Genomic DNA, 18,783 nt, shown 5'->3' on the forward strand with positions numbered 1-18,783 from the left:
GTTTTGGCCCCCGCGGTTCCGCCACTCGTCTCTCACCTCGTTTGTCTTTGTTTTTATCTCTTCTCATCTGAGGGATGTCTTCAGAGAAGAAGAGCGGGCCCTGTTATTTGTCACGCTTGCCGCCAACCAACTTCGAGCCTGGGGGAAGAAACAAAGAAAAATGTGGGTGTGACGGCGCTTATGTGGAGGAGGGCGGGACGGCGTTGAGGGATGTGTCTACTCGCTGGACACTCAGACGGCGGCCCTGTGTGTGTGTGTGTGTGTGTGTGTGTGTGAGCGGCTACCTTTCAACGCCGTTAGCGGTTAGCTTGACGTTTTGTCATTAAACCTTATGGGAAAAGATGGGTCGCGACCCCATACACAGAAAGTGTCAAGTACGTCATTAATTTCCAATTAGGACAACATAGAAAATATTTAGCATCTTTTAAAAAGAATTAATACATATAGTAAAATATTGTGTATACATGAAAAGTTTATAGCATGGGAAGAATAATACAAATATGATAAAAAGGCTAATTACAGTTGGGGATTATTGGACTGGCCACTAGAGGGCAAGGCGAATTTTTGGGATTTAAATAATACTACAAAAAAAGTGTAAGTAATTTTAGATACAGTGTAAAAATATTGTTCCTATATCGGTTATGTTTTTGTTTGGAAAAAAAGGGGGTGGATTTTTAAAAAAATATTTAGGGATGAAGACGCAATGGACGTCAATGGCGGTGAAATAAAAGGAGGGTTGGCTGCCAAGATTTAAGACGGCGGGGACCAAGATGGTAATGGCGGATGCGTTCCGGAGAGATGAAACCCGAGTCAACTATTGAGTGGCTTTTCTGGGGAAGGCGGCTTCCCGGCCGGCTCGTTTTCCTGGGAAGGTTCTTTCAGCGAGAGGGCGCCGTCCTAATGAGGACATAATGTAGTATGCCAGATATGTCCACTACCACTGTTTTTAATCTTCTCAGGAATATTGGCCACAATCATTTGCAAAATCAGGATTTAAACAAATAATAATTTCAAAAATAATTGGTATAAAATTATGTTTGAGCACCTATTCTAAGAACTATGTAAAATTAAAAAGGACTAGAGCACATTTGATTTACAATGAGAGAACTTCATTTAGTCCGATTTTGTTCTTCCCTATTTTGTCCTGCTTTGACTTTAGCGCACTAAGTATGATTTAAAAACACATGGCGTGTTGTGGTGAAATTCTCCCGCGGGACTTTGGCTTGTAATGCTCTCTTGCTAACATTTATTTATTTATTTATTTTTATTTTTTTTCTATATTTTGCAGCATTACTTGGTGTGGATGTCTTTCTCCTTTGGGGAATGACATCAAGAAATATTTTACTTCAATAACATTAGATCAGATATTGGAAAGATAAAAAGTCCAAAACACATGGGCGTATTTTACGGCCCATGAGGCGCATTTTTTTTAAACATAGTTTTATATGCCTGTTATGTTTTTTTTTGGCTAAAGTTCTAGTCCAAAAAGATTGGATGTCAATGTCGGTGAATGAGTTACTCGTGGTTATAAAAGCGGTTAAATGAATGATTCCCTTCAAGTAGAAAAAGTACAAATTATTACCTCTGATTTGGCACGGGGGGGAAAAAAAATGTCTTCCTGTGGTTCATAAGCATCTTCTTATTAGCGTGTGGTTATTAGGGCAAAGGACTTGAATAGTTGTCATTGTTTAAGACGTATACGCCTCTTGCAGCTTTTTTTCAAATGACAAGCACATGCGAGCCCGCGAGGGCAAACGGAGACGTCGGCGGCGACTGGCCGTCACCCAAATCATCTTTTTGAGAAAAGTGAGGGGATCACCCATATTGCGTCATGTGATGGGAAATCGGGTAAAAAAAAAATGGAAATATATATTATCTTAATTGAAGTATTAGCGCATTGGCTGCTTTAAATATGATGAATAAAGATGATTTACTTTAACAAACTATTTGGCACGTCATTTTTTTGTCCAAATTTTGAGTTTTACAAAATAAACTAGGAAAATATGAAATGTTTGACTTACCGATTCTTTGATTGTGATGCGGACTTGAGATGAATGGGGTCACAGGATTCAGGTTTTTCCTAAAAAATCAAAACAATAAATGAGTTTTTAGTCATTTATATAGAATTTTATAGAAAAGACAGTAAGAAGATTTTTTAAAATTGACTATAAATAATAAATGGGGTAATTAGAAATATTCCTTAGCTTTTGTTAATATTAAAAAATCATTTTCTGATTATTTTTGGAGTTTTTCGTCATTTAAAAGACAGTAAATAAGTTTAAATATTTTGTTCTAATTCACTGCAAAAAATAATAAAATGAGTAACTAGAAATATTCAATTAGCCTTTTCAGTGTTCTTAAAAATGTTCATATAAATGTAAAATATTCATTTGAAATATACCATGAAACTTTGGTGGGCCAGATCCCGCCCCCTTTGACCCCTCTACACTCGGGGGTGCCGGGCCCCCAGTCCTTAGCTCCACCCCTGGCCAAAAGGTCTAGTCCTGCAAGACAGAGAAATGGTTAAAAAACACAAAGTACATAAAAAAGAAGGCTTAAAAATTACTTACCCCAAAAAGAGGAAAATGTGCGTAATGTCGCCCTCTTCGGGAGAAATCCAAAAATAGAATAGATCTGATTGGGATGGGAAAAAAGCAGGCACATTATGTTATTGCTATTGACAGAGATATACGTCCAATGCATTTTAACTGGGAGGGGTGGTAACGACATTTAGACATTTGTAAGATATTATACAACCTTATTGGAGAGTCAAAAGTGATAAATGTAAAAAAAGGATCACGTGGATTACTCAGCATGCATATTTTTTTGTTTTGGTTCAGAATTAATAGAAATTTTAATGCGTTGGAATGAATTTGGGTTGTGACAAAATGATTTGTGTCATCGATTAATTGGTAAAGAACTTCTGTTTAATTAAAGAACACGATGGTATTCAGAAATTTTTCAAAATAACCACATTTCTATTTCTGAGCATTCTTGGTGGACGAAAAAAGTTTGAAAAATAATCAATTAAAATATTTTATTCGCCCCTATGAGGTTCTCATAAGTTAAAATACTTGAATGGATTAAATTTTAAAAAATCTGGACTATTTAAAAATATATAATGTTATAAAACTGTGGATAGCTGGAAGTAAAAAAAAAAGTTATTGTATACATTAAAAGACATGTTAAATTTATGCATTCACATCAACTTCAAATATATACAATCAAATGGAAGAAAAATTATAATATATATAACTGGCTGCCATTGACATATATAGACGTCCAATCTATTTGGACTTGCTTTCCTTTCAGCACCTAAAAAAAATACTATTTTGAAAAGAAATCCCTGATTTTAACTAGAGCAGAAAGTTGGGAGGAGGGTCACCATGGGGGGTTTCGGGTTACATTACACCCCCCAGACACCCGTATAAAAGAAGGGGGCGCAACAATCTCGCCCTCAAATCCATCTCGAATAAGAAAAAGTGAAGGAATGGAGAAGAAAGCTCTTTTTGCGCACGAGCCCAACCTTAATGGATCCCAACGAGGTCATCGGAAGTGATTGGCGATTTCAGTGGAAGTATTAGGGGTGGGGTAGGGTGGGGAGAGGGTGCTTGAGGGCTGAGATGCGAGCGTGTATATATATTGGAAGAAGGGAGAGAAAGGGGGAGGGAAGATGCTCGGACTCTGGGACGAGTGAGTCAGACTAAGTTCAAGTTCGGGACTTGGATCGTTTGGATGGATGGATGGATGGATGGGCCACTTTGGATCTTTAGCACTCATTCATCCAGCAGCTAAGCGGGACATGGAGCACCTCAGCGCCGGGTCACCGCGCTCAAAACCCCGCAGGATCCGACCTTAAACCCCGCTTGGATTTTTGTTAAAAACGGCGACACCCGGAGGAACTTGTTTGCGCTGCTTTTCATTCTGAAAGGAAATTTTGGGGATTTATACAAGAGGATTTACAAAAAGGCAATAAAGGTATGTTTAGTTAAATGTAAATTCTTGGTTTGGAAATATTTTTGCATTTAACTGCTCCTCAAATGTTCCATAAAGTAAGCAACTTTGTACTTGGGAGTTTTAAGGTTAAAGATAGGTGGCAAATGGTAGCACAAAGTTATATTTTGGCATTTAAAAACTATTTGGGAGTTTTAGGTGATGCAAAAAATGTATTGCATTTTTGCCAATTCTGCAAAATAAATCATATCCATACTAGTTGGTGCAGTTTTTGGGGCAGGGAAATAATACAAAATAGTACAGAAATGTAGTATTAGTAGTTTTGATCAATTCCAAAAGGACTCAAGCTGCTTTGATAAAATCCAGCAAAACCAGTTGGTACTTTAGAAATTTTCGGAGCAGGTAAATAGCATCAAAAAGTACATTTAAAGTTTAAAAAGTGACAAATTGCAGGCAAATTTACACCAACAGTTGAAATCATTCAAAACGATCAAAAATCCAAGAATGACTTTTCACTTGAAATAAGACAAAAAGTGACTGTGAAGGTAACTTTGCAATGTTCTGATGGGCTTGAAATCATTATCGCCGTTTCATCTTCCAAATTTGTCCAAAGGCGTGTTACTGTCCCAGATTGAAATTGAGTGTGTGCAAATTGCATGACTTCCTTTCTCTTGTTTTGCAGCAGAAAATCCAAACTTTTGCTTCTTCTTCTTCTTAATTGAGCCATGAGGGCCACGCGCCGCGCGCACGCCGCCATGGGACTGTTGCTGGTGCTCACGTGCGCGCTGGTAGGCGCCGGCCCGACCGCCATGGCCGCCGGCCGGACTACGGCGCGACGATCTGAGCTCACCAGGAGGGTGGAGGAGTTGATGCGAGACGCCCGGACCATCGGGAGGACGGCCACCGCCACGGCGGCCGTGGCCCCCCGGAGTCGGCGGAGCAGCGCCTGGCCCGTGACGGCCGCGGCGACCACTCGCGCCGACCGGTTCGATACGCGGCGATCCAAGGCGGAGAGAAAGCACTGGAAGACAAGTGAGTTTTCTTGAAGTTTTCTTGAAGTATTTTTGAAGTACTTCTGAAGTACTTCTGAAGTATTTCTGAAGTACTTCTGAAGTACTTCTGAAGTATTTCTGAAGTATTTCTGAAGTATTTCTGAAGTATTTCTGAAGTATTTTTGAAGTATTGTTGAAGTATTTTTGAAGTATTTTTGAAGTATTGTTGAAGTATTGTTGAAGTATTGTTGAAGTATTGTTGAAGTATTGTTGAAGTATTGTTGAAGTATTGTTGAAGTATTGTTGAAGTATTGTTGAAGTTTTCTTGAAGTTTTCTTGAAGTATTGTTGAAGTATTCTTGAAGTTTTCTTGAGGTATACTTGAGGTACACTTGAAGTATTGTTGAAGTTTTCTTGAGGTATTCTTGAGGTATACTAGAAGAATAGTTGAAGTATAGTTGAAGTATAGTTGAAGTATTGTTGAAATATTGTTGAAGTATTGTCTAAGTTTTCTTGAGGTTTTCTTAAGGTTTTTTAGAAGTTTTCTGTCGTTGTCTAGAGTTTTCTGGAACTTTCTGGAGTTTTGTCTCAAAATTGGGCCTTCTGCTGGATTACGAGACTCCAAAGTCGTCATGCTAAATGTAACGAAAACCGCCAAGGGATACTTTTGAGGACATTGAATTTTTAAAATGCGCTTAATTTTGGTGAACTACGAGTAACGACGACAGACGTCCAATCCATTTCCACATTTCCACTACCTTAATTTGATGATTATGTTAACATGTGTACGTCTGGGCTAAAGAACGGCGTTACGGAAATGTTTCACAAGTCAGCGGCAAAGTCTTTGCATGCTTGAAATGGCCAAAGCGAGAGACTAATAGAGTGAAAAAGATCGACGTCTCACAGACGGCATTGTTCCAGTTAGCCGCTAAGCCCATTCAGGGCTAGCGCTTAAAGTTCCGAGGATTATCGCTTACTTTAAAGTGGCATGCGGTCACGCTGTCTCAACGCCCAGTCACCAGACGAAATTAAAAAAAAACTGAAACAAAACAAAAACATACATTAAAAAACTATTTGGTGCGATTCCAAGTTAACATTTGCTAACATTTAAGCTACAAACAGCCTTACGATCTATTCTCGGGTCTTTGAGTAGCAAAAGATGACATTTGTAAAGGTATGGCATGCAATTTTACGACCTCATAGTGCTAAATTGACGTCTATTTTTGTCTTCTTGGCTAGGTGGATCTCCACGAGATCCCCGATGGAAGGACAAATACCTGAAACATATCACAGGTAAGAATTTCCTTCCCTCAAAGACACAATACTTTTAAAATATGGGAAAAAATGCATAATTAACAGACATTTTCCCCCCTCAGGTCCACTATTCTTCAGTCCCAAGTGCAGGCGGCACGTGTACCACGTGTACCACCACACCCGAGACTGCACGATACCTGAATGTAAGTGGCGATGGCCATTTTTGGGGTTGTGGATGGCGAGGTCGAGCAATGGCTGACAAAGTACGCTTTTCTATTGTTTTGGGTAGATTTCAAACGATGTGCCAGGCTTCTGACGCGCCTCGCCGGAAGCCCCATGTGCAACGGCGCCTAAATGTACGCAAGTTGCAAAAACGCCATCTGTGAAAACTACTATATGGTGAGTACATTTTTTTAGGGTTTTGTTATATTTGTTTTAGATTCAAGACGGTCATAATTGCGGTTTGTTCTGCCTATAGCGTTGCTAAAAAAGTAAAAACAATGGTAGAAATATAAAATATTACTAAAAAAACGTATAGATTTTACCTGGATACTTGGAAAGCACAACAGTGACATTCTGTGGTCCAGTCAGGATACTACATTGTTAATGCATAACTATTTCAGCAGTTTTTTGCAAGACTACATTTAAAATTAATAAATGTCTTACAGTAAACATAACACCTAACTTCTAATAATTTTTTTATATTTATATTTATTTGGCAGAAATACTTCAATATAGTCTGATTTATTTCGGCATTTAAAACATTTATGCATTAATTCGAAATTTTTAGAGGCGCATTTTCTCCACATAGGACTTAATTTAGGTTTTAATCCATATTTACAATTTAATTGTTAATCCCCGACTTACATAACCATTAACATACAAGCCGATTAGTCGACAATTTGCCAAAACAATCAGTGATTAGTCAAAGAAAAGCATTAACGACGACTATTGTTTCCATTTTTAAGAAACACCTGCTATCCAAAACTCCAAAGGAAGTCGGAAAAAAGTGCCTGGGACACCGGAGGAGACGTCCAATTTGACGAACTCTGGCCAAAACAAGTGTCCTTCTACTGAAGCCAAGCGACGATATGGACGCTATGCTGCCACATGGCCTGGACCACTTTGAAAAACAAATGTCGGGGATTTTCCAAAGACGACAAGAAAGGAGCCTGGATTGGTCGCCGGATATGAACTCTCGACGAGACGTTTTTTGGGACGACGGGAATCGGCAAAACTTTCCGTCAAAGTCTATATTTATATATTTGAAAAGATTTTCCCCGGTTTTGCAGTTTAATAAAATCGCAAAAAAAAGTCTGGACGTTCGAGTGGTATATAGCGACGTAGATATGTGAAATATATTTAAATAAATTATACAATTGCTACGAAAAGGAAATATTTGTGATGTTTTTGTTATGTGGCTGCCGGAATTTTATAAGTATTTTAAAAAGTATGAAAAGATTTTCAAATGTGAAAAATTGAATTACATGTTTAAACTATTTTAGTATTTAAGTGCATTTATTGAACTTAAATCTATAAAAGTTTATCTTAACATTTAGGAAACTTACTCTATACTTCAAGTAAAATTTAAGCGCAGTATTTATATCCTTTCTGACCTGAATATTTTGACCTACTACACTAATGTAAGACCTAAAATTGATCAAAATCTTGCAAGTAATAAATATTTTTTTCCCCCTCCATAAATCTTTTTGAGTACAAAAAGTTTTTTAAAAGAAGTTTTATCAGAAGAGAAAATGGATTAGGGGATTGGAATTTGGCAATGTGTTTTTAATTTTGAACGTGCTTTCAAAGAATACATTGTTCGAAGTAGTCGAAGTAAAAATACCTGAACTGAAAACTACACAAAAAAACGAAATACTAGCAACAGTAGTTATCAGGAAAAATATTTAAATACATTTTTACTATAGTTCAACGGTAGTGGCGCTATTTTAAAGTAAATTTAAGATGTTTAATTATTCGATTTGGGGTATTTCGGCATCTTTTCAATCTTTTTTGGGTCGGCCTATTTTGTACAATAGACTGCTTTTCATCCAAAAGTTGTGAAACGTCTGACTTCGAAGGATAAACTGGCCCAAACTTTTGACTGGCGTTGGTTCCATTGAAAAATGACTCCAATCAATCACGGCAATGGCCAACACTGTCGGCACGCCCTGATATGAAAGAAATTGACGAAGCTGAGCTGACCGCTTGGATTATCTCAACTTTGGCTACACCCTTTCTAATGAATCATCGCTCTTTCCAAGGACCACTTGGAAGAACTTCATCCAAGAGGCTGGGCGACAAGTCTCATTTTATTTCAACCCAAAAAAATGATGACACATTCTGAATTGCTAGCGCTTAGTTAGTCGCGTTTTTCCAGTTATTTTTAAAGACCAAATGTTTATACAATGTTTTAATACGAGTTGCATTTGTAGGATTGGTGAAATTTTAGCGCAAATACGGTACAAATGGCGGCATTTGAACTGCTGAAAAAATAAAAAACAGACTAAAATGAAAATAACTTTTCTTCCATTTGATAAATTCAATGTCAACCCTAAAAAACTACAGTATGTGAATTTTTAAAATACTTCAAACGAACTTCAGTGACTTGGAGCAAAAACTTTGTAGCTAACCACAAGCTAAAAACATCATTAATTAGGAATTAAATTATAAGGTAGTACTCACCATGTATGATGCGAAGTTTCAACATTTAATATCAGCGGCATCTCTAAGGAGGAAAAATGGAGTCTGTTGCAATTAGAATATGTGATAGTCCCCCCTGTTCTACCACTTACCTCTTCCATAAAACCCCCCTTGAAAAAACCCCAGACAACATTTTTCAAAAACACATCATCCTACCCAGTCACTAAAGCACCAAGATGATTTTTTTTGTCATTTCAATGCTTTTATTTCAACATAAACGTTATTTTTGTTCAAGTCACAACATTTTCAAGATTTTGTTTGGTTTTTGTGAAGACCAGGACCAAAGAATTCCTTACCGACGCTACGAGTTGGACTCGAGGAACGCTTTGCAGCATCGTTGACATTGTTCGAACACCGTTTCAAAGTCTTCGTCGCTTCCCTGTGTTGAAAAACAAAAAATTAATTAATAATAAGACAAAAGTGTTGAAAGATCAAGAGCCGTTTTTCGCAAGAGGATTTCGCTATGGCCGCCAAAATCTAGTTTCAAAAAAAAAAATATTAGCAATTGGATAACAGTTTCTATTCCTTAGGCGCTGGAATAAAATGTTCTTTTTAGTTTTTGCGGTTATTTAAAAAAAAAAAGCTGTTATTTCCGTGATGAATTAAGATAGCTTTGTACAAACATGGTTGTTAGAAGGATTGGACCAAAAAAAAGTCAAAGTTTTTGGAGGGAGATAAAGCCATGAAATTAGGAAACGGAAGGGCTTCCATGATTGGATCAGTGGAAAGTGGCCAGCTATTTATGCTTTTTCTTCTTGGCTTTGTTTAAAGTTTTTTTTTTTTTTTTTGGGTTGATCCGAGACACCTCAAATCAATTTTGGGCTGCCTTGAAATTGGCAACTATTTTTAAAGTCATTTGAGGGCTGATTTGGAAACGACAAACTGGTGTTAAAGAATGACACTTGACATTTTTATAAGACAATTATATTTGTGGATTGGAGGGATCAGCAAAGTGAACAACGTTTTGGCATTTAGGATACAAAGGCTAATCCCAGCTAAATTCAAGTTTCTAAGCTTTAAAATGCCTTTAATTGTTTGTTCCGTGTTACCTAATTTCAGACTGTTTATGTTGTTTTAAACCCTCACTAATTCAAACTAAGGACAAATTCTTAAGAGTTCAAAAAAAATTCTTTAATATATTCAAATGGCTAATCATACCTCTACTTACGAATACCTTTAGGTAAGAACATTTCAGGTCACAAATTTTAATTTAAAATGTATTTCCTTATCTGGTATTGTATTTTAAAAATATTTTTTTTTTCTAATTTTTGTGTATCCTTTATACAAAATTGGGACACTTTAACCAAATTGAAAAGGTTTAATTTGCTAGTTGTGTTCAGACTGTGGAACGAATGAGACAATTTACATATAAAGTACACTTCTCCTTACGAATTTTCCAAGTTACCCCCAAAATTCTGGAACCAATTAATTTTAGCGCGACTGTACTTACATAATAAGGATCCCTGATGATGAGTTTCTTCTGCGGGTCGTATTTCCCCAGCAGTTCGACTTTTGCCTTGTGATTCTTCACGGAATTTCCTTTGTCATTCAAATCCCTGGAATGACAACAATTCTTTTAAACAGGGCTGCTTAGAAAAAGACGCTTAAGCACAAACAGAAAAAATCAATACATTGTTTTTTATTTTGCTTGTGACAACTTTTGCTTTTCTCAAGTAGTCTACCCCGATTAAAATGTACCGAGAAAAATACGTGGGAAACAAAGGGTCGGCAAAGGACAAAAAATGTCCAGCGCAGAGGGTAGACGTGGCATCTAAAGAACTCGCTAAGCTTCTTACGGATCAGATCTGCCTGCCTGGGCCATGTGATCTCAAAAATGATCCCTAAACGTTCAAAGTAGAGAAAAATTAGCCCCAAAGCTGACCTTTGCAAAGAGATTAAGGAAGGATATTGCTCATTAAAAGGAGGCATTCACCTATACTTTAGTGATCGCTGGTTGTTGCTGGGAATTAACACGGCTGGCAAAAGTTGACTGGGTTAGCCGGACAGACTAGTTTGACCTCTTATTTTTCTAAATTTTAAAAAAAATCTCTCAATACCGCCATTGACGTCGATACACGGCTTATCCGTCAACGTGGGAGGTCAGGCAGCGGGGTTTTTCCAAGAAAACAAAAAGAAAAATGGCGCCAACATACTTCAAATTGCTTTGGTCCATGCAGAGGATGAAGTCGAATTTCATGAAGTCATCACTAGTCACCTGGAAAAGATAGAGGGGAATATTTTTTAAAAATATTTGCTTGTTAGCATTTAGAGAAATAATGCCTAAAGGCAATATTTTGTCTTAAGAGATAAGTCGGTGAATTATCGCATTTCGCCGCAATTCTTTAAAGAGAAACTATCTTACAAAGCAGACATAGTCATAAAATAAGTCTAAAAAAGAGGCATGTCCAATTTATCTGGTCACAGACAACCGTTTTAAAGTTGTTTTACATACAGGAGCTGAAAAATTAAAATCAAAGTACTAGTACAAAGAAGTAATACAGCAAAACTCTTTTGATACTCAATATTCTGAATTCTTTGACCCAGTTGAACTTTAACTTTGATTTTTTTTCAATGTCCAGAATAACAAGCACTTGTTGCATGAGTGATGACGCAATCTGGAATGATAAGGCAAAGATAAACAATTATTTAACGCTTCAAAAAAAAAACATAAATTATAGCACATTACTAAGAGTTCAATATTTTAGAGGCAAATCTGAACTAGAAGCAAAAACTTGGGAGTGATAAAAGCTTCACCATGAATGAATCCAAGTCTAAATCTGTAAATAATTAGTTTTCTTTGATTGAGGACCAGAGAAATAAGACAATAGACTGTTAAAATGCTTCAGGGAAATGCTTTAGTATTCTTAACAAGTGATCGATATCACTTGGAAATTTTTAAAGTCCCTAAAAGTAACAAATAAATAGCGATACACTTTGTTTTTGACCACATAAGTGTCCCCTTAGGCAAGAAACATGACACTTATTATTGAAAGAATGTATATTAATTCAAGCAGAGCCATTTAGTTTCGCTTTGACTATTTTTGTAAAAAGATCTGAACCATCTCCAGAGGCTACATCTCCACTACCAAAGCAATTCAGCACGCCATGCGCTAAAAAGATACTTTAAGGTCTCCCACTATGACCTCCCTGACCTATACTACAATTGACTAGCCACCCATATTCAAGATAATTACATTTTCGCGGAAATTAGTAGGCCGAGGATGAAGCGTTTGAGTCGTGCCCCATGTTTTTTTTGGCAGATGTTTTGGGAGATTTTTGCATATTGCCAATGAGACAATAGGGGAGTGGAATCCCTGTGGAAAAACAAATTGTTTGTCTCAGCGTCTGAGTGTGACCAAGGACAGATTGCGGTTGCATCAAAACAGCAGGGAACCGCAGGATTGCCTTTCTCTGAAACAAAAATAAGGATTAGATTGGTGTAAAAAAATCTGGAAATCGATTGTTAGATCGGACACGGGCAGCTGTTTCGCAGTTGAAAACTTTAACGGGAGCCAAAAGGGCGCTCTGACTTGAAAATGCTTTTTAAAAATGACTAACTAACACCACTCAGGGCAGAGGTGGTTGAATTAGTAATGTGTCCAATAGGAAGACGATTTTAATAGGATTGGTTAGATTTTTTTGTTGACACCATTTTTGCCATTTTTCTCACCATTTCGACATTCTTGCTAGCACGAGACGACCTTCGTTTATCCCTGAAAAAGCAGAGTGTGAGGTAGCTTACACTTGTCGAACTGCTAACGCGTTTATTTTTCTCCCCGCTATAATCATGGCGACAAGGCCAGATTAAGCCCTCCCCCTAAAACTTTCTCCTAAGAGGACAAAATAATAAAACACTGCCAGCTACTGCTGTCTGGTTGTTATTACATTATTTTGCGGAGAGTCAAAATTTTAACGAAAACAATGTTACAAACACGTCAACAGTTTGTTAGCCTGAATAGTCATTAAAGGGTGTTAAAGTTCTAGGTTAAGTCATGTAGATTGGGAGAAAGAAGGATATCGGTGTATTTGTTACGCTTTAGGAAATAACAGATATTTATTGGCTCCTATTTATGTTGATGGATGCGGTTTGGGTTGGACTGGGGTTGGTGTCATTTGTCAAAAACAAAAAATAAATGTTTTGCGCCAAAGTCGAGCTCATTCCTTAAATATTGACTCAATGATAACCAATTGATGGGAAATTTCCTCAAAACATAACAGGGAGAATCAACAGTTAATTCTTTGCTTTATTTTATGTACATTACAAATACAATAAGTATTTTGGTTAGTAGGTTGTACTTGAAAAAAAATTTTGGGGGGAAAATTGGGGTATAAGAGTCAATACTTTTTTGTTATTAGTATTTTATGTACATAAAAATATATTAAGTATTTTAGGTAGTATGTTGTACTTGAAAAAATATTTTGAGGGAAAATTGGGGCAAGAAAGTCAATATTTTTTGGTCATTAGTATTTTAAGATATATTAAGTATTTTAGTTAGTATGTTGTCCTTAAAAGTATATATTTTGGGGAAAATTGTGGGCAAAGGAGTCATTAATGTTTTGTTATGAGGAATTAAAAGGGGGAAATTATGTTGATTACTTTCAAAATTATCTGACAATTTGAGTTTAGAAAGAATATAAAAAAAATGTGGGTTAGATTTGGCAATGTGCTTTTAAAGTTTGATACCTGTGGTTTAGTTTAAATCAATATTTTTAATTAAGTTCTTAAAAAAGCCAATCCAGTAGGATATAAAGACTTATTTTTTTGGGATAATTTATGGCCACCCAAGACCAATTCAATATGAAATGTTTGTTTTTTCCACTTTTTAACAGTCTGGAAAAACAAGCAGGAGGGGGGGCTAGATTTATAATGAGCGCTTGGTGTCAAAGCCAATTGCGTGGACGGGAACGCCTTTGAGGAGATTAAAATGGAAAAAGATAATCTGAACAAAAGAGAGAAAGCCGTGAAGGGAAAAAAAAAAAAAATCACAGGAGTTGCTATGGAAAATACCATAAATGGACTTTTTTATTTTTTCCCCCAAGATTGGACATGCCGAGAAGAGAAAACGATGCTAAATTTACGGACTGAAGCCATGTGATCCGGCGCCCCCGGCTGGGATGGAAGCCATTGGACGTCTCGTGTTTGGCTCAGCCATTTTGGTATGACCAATTTTTTTTTTTTATGGTCGAATACAATTTAAAAACTTTTTTTTTTAATTGAATGAAAGAAAGAACGAACACGGCGGACCCACGTAACGTACGGAGAGAAGTTTTGGCGTGACCGAGTTGAGGGTGAAATCAATTTGAAAAACAATGATTAACGAGTACAGGGTGGAAAGGGCATGAGAATATAAAGAAAGGGAACAGTAAATTGAATACAGCTAAGGTGAATTACAACGTTCCAATTTTCCAAACTGAGATGTTATTCATGGTGTTTTAAATAAGAAAAAAAAATGGAATTTGACATGTTGTGATTGAACTTTACTAGAAAAATGTGCTCAATTTTAAGCATGGCAAAGTCAATTCTTTTGCTTCCAATGACATTTATCAAGCCGTAAATTCAATTTAAATTGATACAAATTCATGTTTTGGTTTAATCTTAGTTTTATTTTATTTGAGTTAAAGGCTACAAAAGGGGAGAATACTTATGAGGTATTTTTTAGGCTATGAATGAATAAAATGAAGCTCCTGTCAATTATTATATGAATTTTGATTGACATTGATGGAAAGTGATTTTATTTTCTTGACAAAGACGTATGCAAATGTTTCTGGATAAGAAGCCGTGGGAATTATGGGGTGGCAAGAGGGCCGGTTTGCTTTCAGGTCAAGGAGTTCAAGGTTAGTCAAGTAATGTGCGTGCTTTGGCACATTTCAACACATTCTTGTTTGGACTTTGTGTCAAAGCATTTCCGAGTGGAAATTTGTTCTTGTTTTTAATGATTACATGCAATTATTCCAATCTCGACAATGTTTCCACAGCTTGTTTTGGCTCTAAAGTCATAAAATGTGATTTAATCCGCTTGTCAGCCAGTCGTGACATGAAGAAAACAAATGGATTTTTATTTTTTTTCTAAATACGGGTGGTGACTAGGAAGAATGTTGCTCGTTGTTCACCATAATTATCATCTTATATAAATCGGGAGGGCGGGGGGGGGTGCCTCAAATCGATCAATATTAGTCAAAATATTAACATTAGCTATGCGCTAACTACATATTTAATTTTATGTTATTACTTTAATACTAAATTACTGCATATGCCAGTGATAAACTAGTCAGACAGTCATTAAATTATTATTATTATTTACCCTATTGAATGGATGGACATTTTATACATTTAGTTCAAATCAATAGATTGGAAATGAGCTCAGTCTTGTTTTTTTTAGGTTTATCGTTTAAAGTGTAGACGAATCTGGAAATTGTAAGATGTGCCCGGTACCTGTCTGGCCCTATGAGTGGTCTCAATGCCACGCCCCTTTAGGCAAGCCAACCCGCGAGAGTCCGGCGAGGAGCCTACATTCCAGTTGGACGTGGCGGCGCTGTCTATGAGCCACTGCGAAAAAACACAAGAAAAAGGAAGGTGAACGTACCTGGCGAGCCACGTGCGACATGGGCACGCCGTGCTTCTTCATGCAGTCTAGGCCACGGTGGTCGGGCGGGCTTCCTATCTCGTAGGTGGACGTGGCCGCGCTGTCTATGCGCCACTTGGGGGGCGAGAGCAAAATGCGTGATTGGAAATCTATTCTTGAGATGATATAATACTATATTACATGTGTCCTGATTTGGGATTAAATGCTCAAGCCTCCATCTCAGCTTTAGAAAGAAGCTTGCTCTCGTACTTATGAGGGTTTTTTTGTGGGTTATTAATCACCTTTTCAGCACTTTACTATAGCTCGTCTGAACATTTGCCAAGTGAAAATAACTAAATAAATTTTTACCTTGTCAACAACACCTGCATCAGTAGCAATCTTCCTGAAAACTGCCTCTGCAATGGGTGACCTGCAGATGTTACCTGAAAAAGAAGAAAATGTACATTTTATAAACTCAGAAAATCTTTTTTATGGACCTCATATTATATATATATTACATAATTATTAGCTACCAGTTTGCCCAGAGACTACTATTCACACAATTCCATTAAATTAATACAATGTTTCCATAACACAACGATTTCATGTGGAAAGAGAACTGGACATTTTTATTTCAATCGCGTTAAAATGTTACTGAATACATTAATTTTCCTGATTTTGCTAGTTTTTCCATTTTCACCGAAGCTGATTGCAGAATTGACATAATTGCTCAAAAGATCTCGGGGTAAAACGTGGTGTCCAAATATTTTGATAAAGTCATACGAAGACGTGGATATTACACATTTGTACATCTTAATTCAATGAAAAAAAATGTTATCTTACCCAGGCAGACGAACAGGACAGACTTGGAACCGGAGGCGGCCATTTTGCATGTGCAGGAAAGGGGTCCTGTTTTACGTCATTGTGCTGTGGCCAAACTTGTGCCTGACGGGAAAAAAAGACGGGCATGTGATAATGAAAAATATTTTTAAAAAGTTAGATATTATCATAAACACAACTTATGAATACATGCATTTAATTTACGTCATCTATGTATGTATTTTAATAATACTAAAAAGGTACCATGATGAAGGTGCATCTTATTTTGACCTGGCAATTCTGGTTATCCAATAATAAACCAATAGTTTTATAAGGGTTCTTTAAAATAGACATATTAGATTATTTGCAACTAAAGCTGGATTTCACATTGAATTATCATGAAAAAAAGAGATAAGCACCCATTGATGTAACTAAGGCTTGGTTTACGATTTTATAATTGTGGAAAAAAATAAGAGATAAGCACCCATTGATGTAACTAAGACTTAATTCCGCATTTAATCATGGAAAAATAAGACATGATATGGTGAATCATCCCCCACATTTGTATGGATGACTTAGCAGGCCCAAAATCCACAGGGGAACGTTTGTTGTTAACCACAATGAGGTGTGCAGCAGGCAAACTATTTTTTTTGGCTTGTCCATAAACAAAAGACGTCCTTGTTAAAATCTCCCTTGCCTGGTAGGCAACACAAGGGAGAGTTAACCACAGTGTGGTTACCCCCAAAGGACCCATGTTCTCAAAATGGCCCTTGATTTTGAGATTGTCGTCGAACCCTTAAGACATCATCTGTCTGTCATCTTAAGCAATGGGAATCCACTGAAGCTGGCTGCAAAATAGGCTTTCTTTGTTAAAATATATCTCTGTCAATACAGTCATTATTACAATATGGTCAGCACAGTAAATAAATTTGACCTTATCAAACACACGTGGTTTTGTTTCAAAATGGTTAGCAATCCTGCTTACGTGAGTGAAGATAAAATAAATAAAAAACAAGTCATCGCGCAAATAAAGTTGTTTTTTTTTAATCACTGATACTTTAATTGAGTGCGACGAGACCTTGTCGACGACAATTAGCGAGCGTATGCATAACGAGTGCTTATGAAGGTGATGTTTTCATTTGTGAGGCCGTTTCTTTAATTGAGTCCGTCGCTTACGACCGCAATTTAATTGCCGCAAATGAGTCGGAGAAAACCAAATTGTTTCGACAGCGTCACAGAGACGAATATGTTCGTCACTGGGCGGAATATTCGGCTCCGGGGACGAGATATTCATTACTTGGACCTGTTTGTGTTTACCTTTGCATTACCTTTTTTCCGCAGATAAGTCACCGTGGCCTGTAGGATCATTTTAGAAATTATTGATTCTGATTGGCTGTGAACACACAATTAAAAATAAGTTAAAATGGGTAGTGTTGACTTTTTAAATGGAAAAATCTTGGCGAAACCGTTGAAAACTGTGTTAGTGGTTGTCATAAGAATCTTTAATGTCGACTAGGGTCATTTAAAAATTATTTAGTTTGAAGAATTGCTTAAAAAACACAATCTGCTTTCTACTTTAGGGAGTAAAAATATTCATTGTCGTCTAAGGACTGTAGTGATAAATATCTAGCTAATCATTTTTGTCATCGGCAAATGGAACACAACAGGGGAGAAAAACTCTATTGTCTGAATAAAATTACAAGCCTGTCAACATGAAAATATTGATCAAATTTATCCCAGAAAATAGTTTTTGTTTTCTAACGAGACAATTTTAGTTCTAAAGAAAGGAGAAATGTGAAATTGATTTTTACAATTTAGCATTTTACTTTTGAATGAACAAGTTATTGAGTCCCTTTTTAATGGCTTTCAAGAAATTACATTCCTATCAATGAAATGAGGTTAAATTCCAGGAATTTTAAAAAAAAGTTATTCCAACAATACTTTCATGACTAAAAGAATGAAGACCAGAATGGTTGAAGGTCATTGCCAAAGAAACAAAATCCTGTTTGGAATAAACAAAAAACCACTTCCAGCTGTTTTCCCTGATGGCCAAATTCAATTTGAGCTCTCCTCCTTCACAATAAAACATATTTTTCCCTCTAAAAAAATCGTATTTGATTATACAGGTGTTCTTATCAAAGTTTATCAACTGTGTTACAAAATGTGTTTGTTAGTGTTGGCTACAGTTAAGTGTGAAATCACTCACATTTCCATTTTGTCTTTCAAAACGGCAAATTTAGGCTTTTCCTCCTCATCCTCGTCATATTGTTTCGTCCTCTAGTCCATGTCGCCCTCCTGTGGACAACTGGTGTATTACACAGCGGTGCCAAGTGGGAAGTGGCACCAGCTATACAAAAAATCCTGTATCATAGCAAAAAAAGCACATTTAACCATTTCAGGAGACTTTTCATAAAGTATGCATTTATATATTTATAACCACGTCAAAAATGAAAATAACATCAATCATACAACATGTAGAAAAGGAATTTGGAAGTCAAA

At 36.7% G+C, this 18,783-nt stretch overlaps 2 protein-coding genes across 7 annotated transcripts; one reads left to right on the forward strand and one right to left on the reverse strand.

Moving 5' to 3' along the window:
• Positions 1–2,466: 2,466 nt before the first annotated feature.
• On the reverse strand, positions 2,467–18,638 carry acp1 (acid phosphatase 1). 5 transcript variants are annotated; one of them, XR_013330311.1, is made up of 11 exons: positions 18,491–18,638; positions 17,613–17,677; positions 16,309–16,410; positions 15,835–15,908; positions 15,487–15,600; positions 11,056–11,117; positions 10,353–10,458; positions 9,199–9,281; positions 8,885–8,927; positions 2,571–2,634; positions 2,467–2,504 (listed from the first exon to the last, which is right to left on the reverse strand). XR_013330311.1 is itself a non-coding variant. In XM_077743726.1 (8 exons), the coding sequence occupies exons 3-8, from the start codon at positions 16,349–16,351 to the stop codon at positions 9,204–9,206; spliced, it is 477 nt and encodes a 158-aa protein (XP_077599852.1). In that variant the 5' UTR covers positions 16,352–16,410; positions 17,602–17,677; positions 18,491–18,638; the 3' UTR covers positions 9,077–9,203. The 5 variants fall into 5 exon arrangements, 1 of the variants encoding a protein (XP_077599852.1); XR_013330316.1 differs by lacking the exon at positions 15,487–15,600 and adding an exon at positions 15,336–15,449 and having other exon boundaries at positions 17,602–17,677; XR_013330310.1 differs by having other exon boundaries at positions 17,602–17,677.
• Positions 3,637–7,584, forward strand: alkal2a (ALK and LTK ligand 2a). Of its 2 annotated transcripts, none has more exons than XM_077743700.1 (6): positions 3,637–3,978; positions 4,637–4,986; positions 6,185–6,238; positions 6,322–6,402; positions 6,489–6,598; positions 7,168–7,584. In XM_077743700.1, exons 2-5 carry the CDS (start codon positions 4,680–4,682, stop codon positions 6,551–6,553), a joined length of 507 nt encoding a protein of 168 aa, XP_077599826.1. In that variant the 5' UTR covers positions 3,637–3,978; positions 4,637–4,679; the 3' UTR covers positions 6,554–6,598; positions 7,168–7,584. The 2 variants fall into 2 exon arrangements, with proteins under 2 accessions (XP_077599826.1, XP_077599834.1); XM_077743708.1 differs by having other exon boundaries at positions 4,640–4,986.
• Positions 18,639–18,783: the final 145 nt, after the last annotated feature.

Source organism: Stigmatopora nigra, chromosome 2, assembly GCF_051989575.1.
Source record: "Stigmatopora nigra isolate UIUO_SnigA chromosome 2, RoL_Snig_1.1, whole genome shotgun sequence".
NCBI classification, from domain to species: Eukaryota; Metazoa; Chordata; class Actinopteri; order Syngnathiformes; family Syngnathidae; genus Stigmatopora; species Stigmatopora nigra.

Excerpts from the sequence above, each read along its gene's own strand:
- alkal2a (XM_077743700.1), top strand. The coding sequence starts at position 4,680 with ATGAGGGCCACGCGCCGCGCGCACGCCGCCATGGGACTGTTGCTGGTG. Across the intron at positions 4,987-6,184 it reads GAGAAAGCACTGGAAGACAA|GTGGATCTCCACGAGATCCC; the intron begins GTGAGTTTTCTT and ends CTTCTTGGCTAG. Across the intron at positions 6,239-6,321 it reads ATACCTGAAACATATCACAG|GTCCACTATTCTTCAGTCCC; the intron begins GTAAGAATTTCC and ends TTCCCCCCTCAG.
- acp1 (XM_077743726.1), bottom strand. The coding sequence starts at position 16,351 with ATGGCCGCCTCCGGTTCCAAGTCTGTCCTGTTCGTCTGCCTGG. Across the intron at positions 15,601-15,834 it reads ATGCAGGTGTTGTTGACAAG|TGGCGCATAGACAGCGCGGC; the intron begins GTAAAAATTTAT and ends TCGCCCCCCAAG. Across the intron at positions 9,282-10,352 it reads TCATCAGGGATCCTTATTAT|GGAAGCGACGAAGACTTTGA; the intron begins GTAAGTACAGTC and ends TTTTCAACACAG.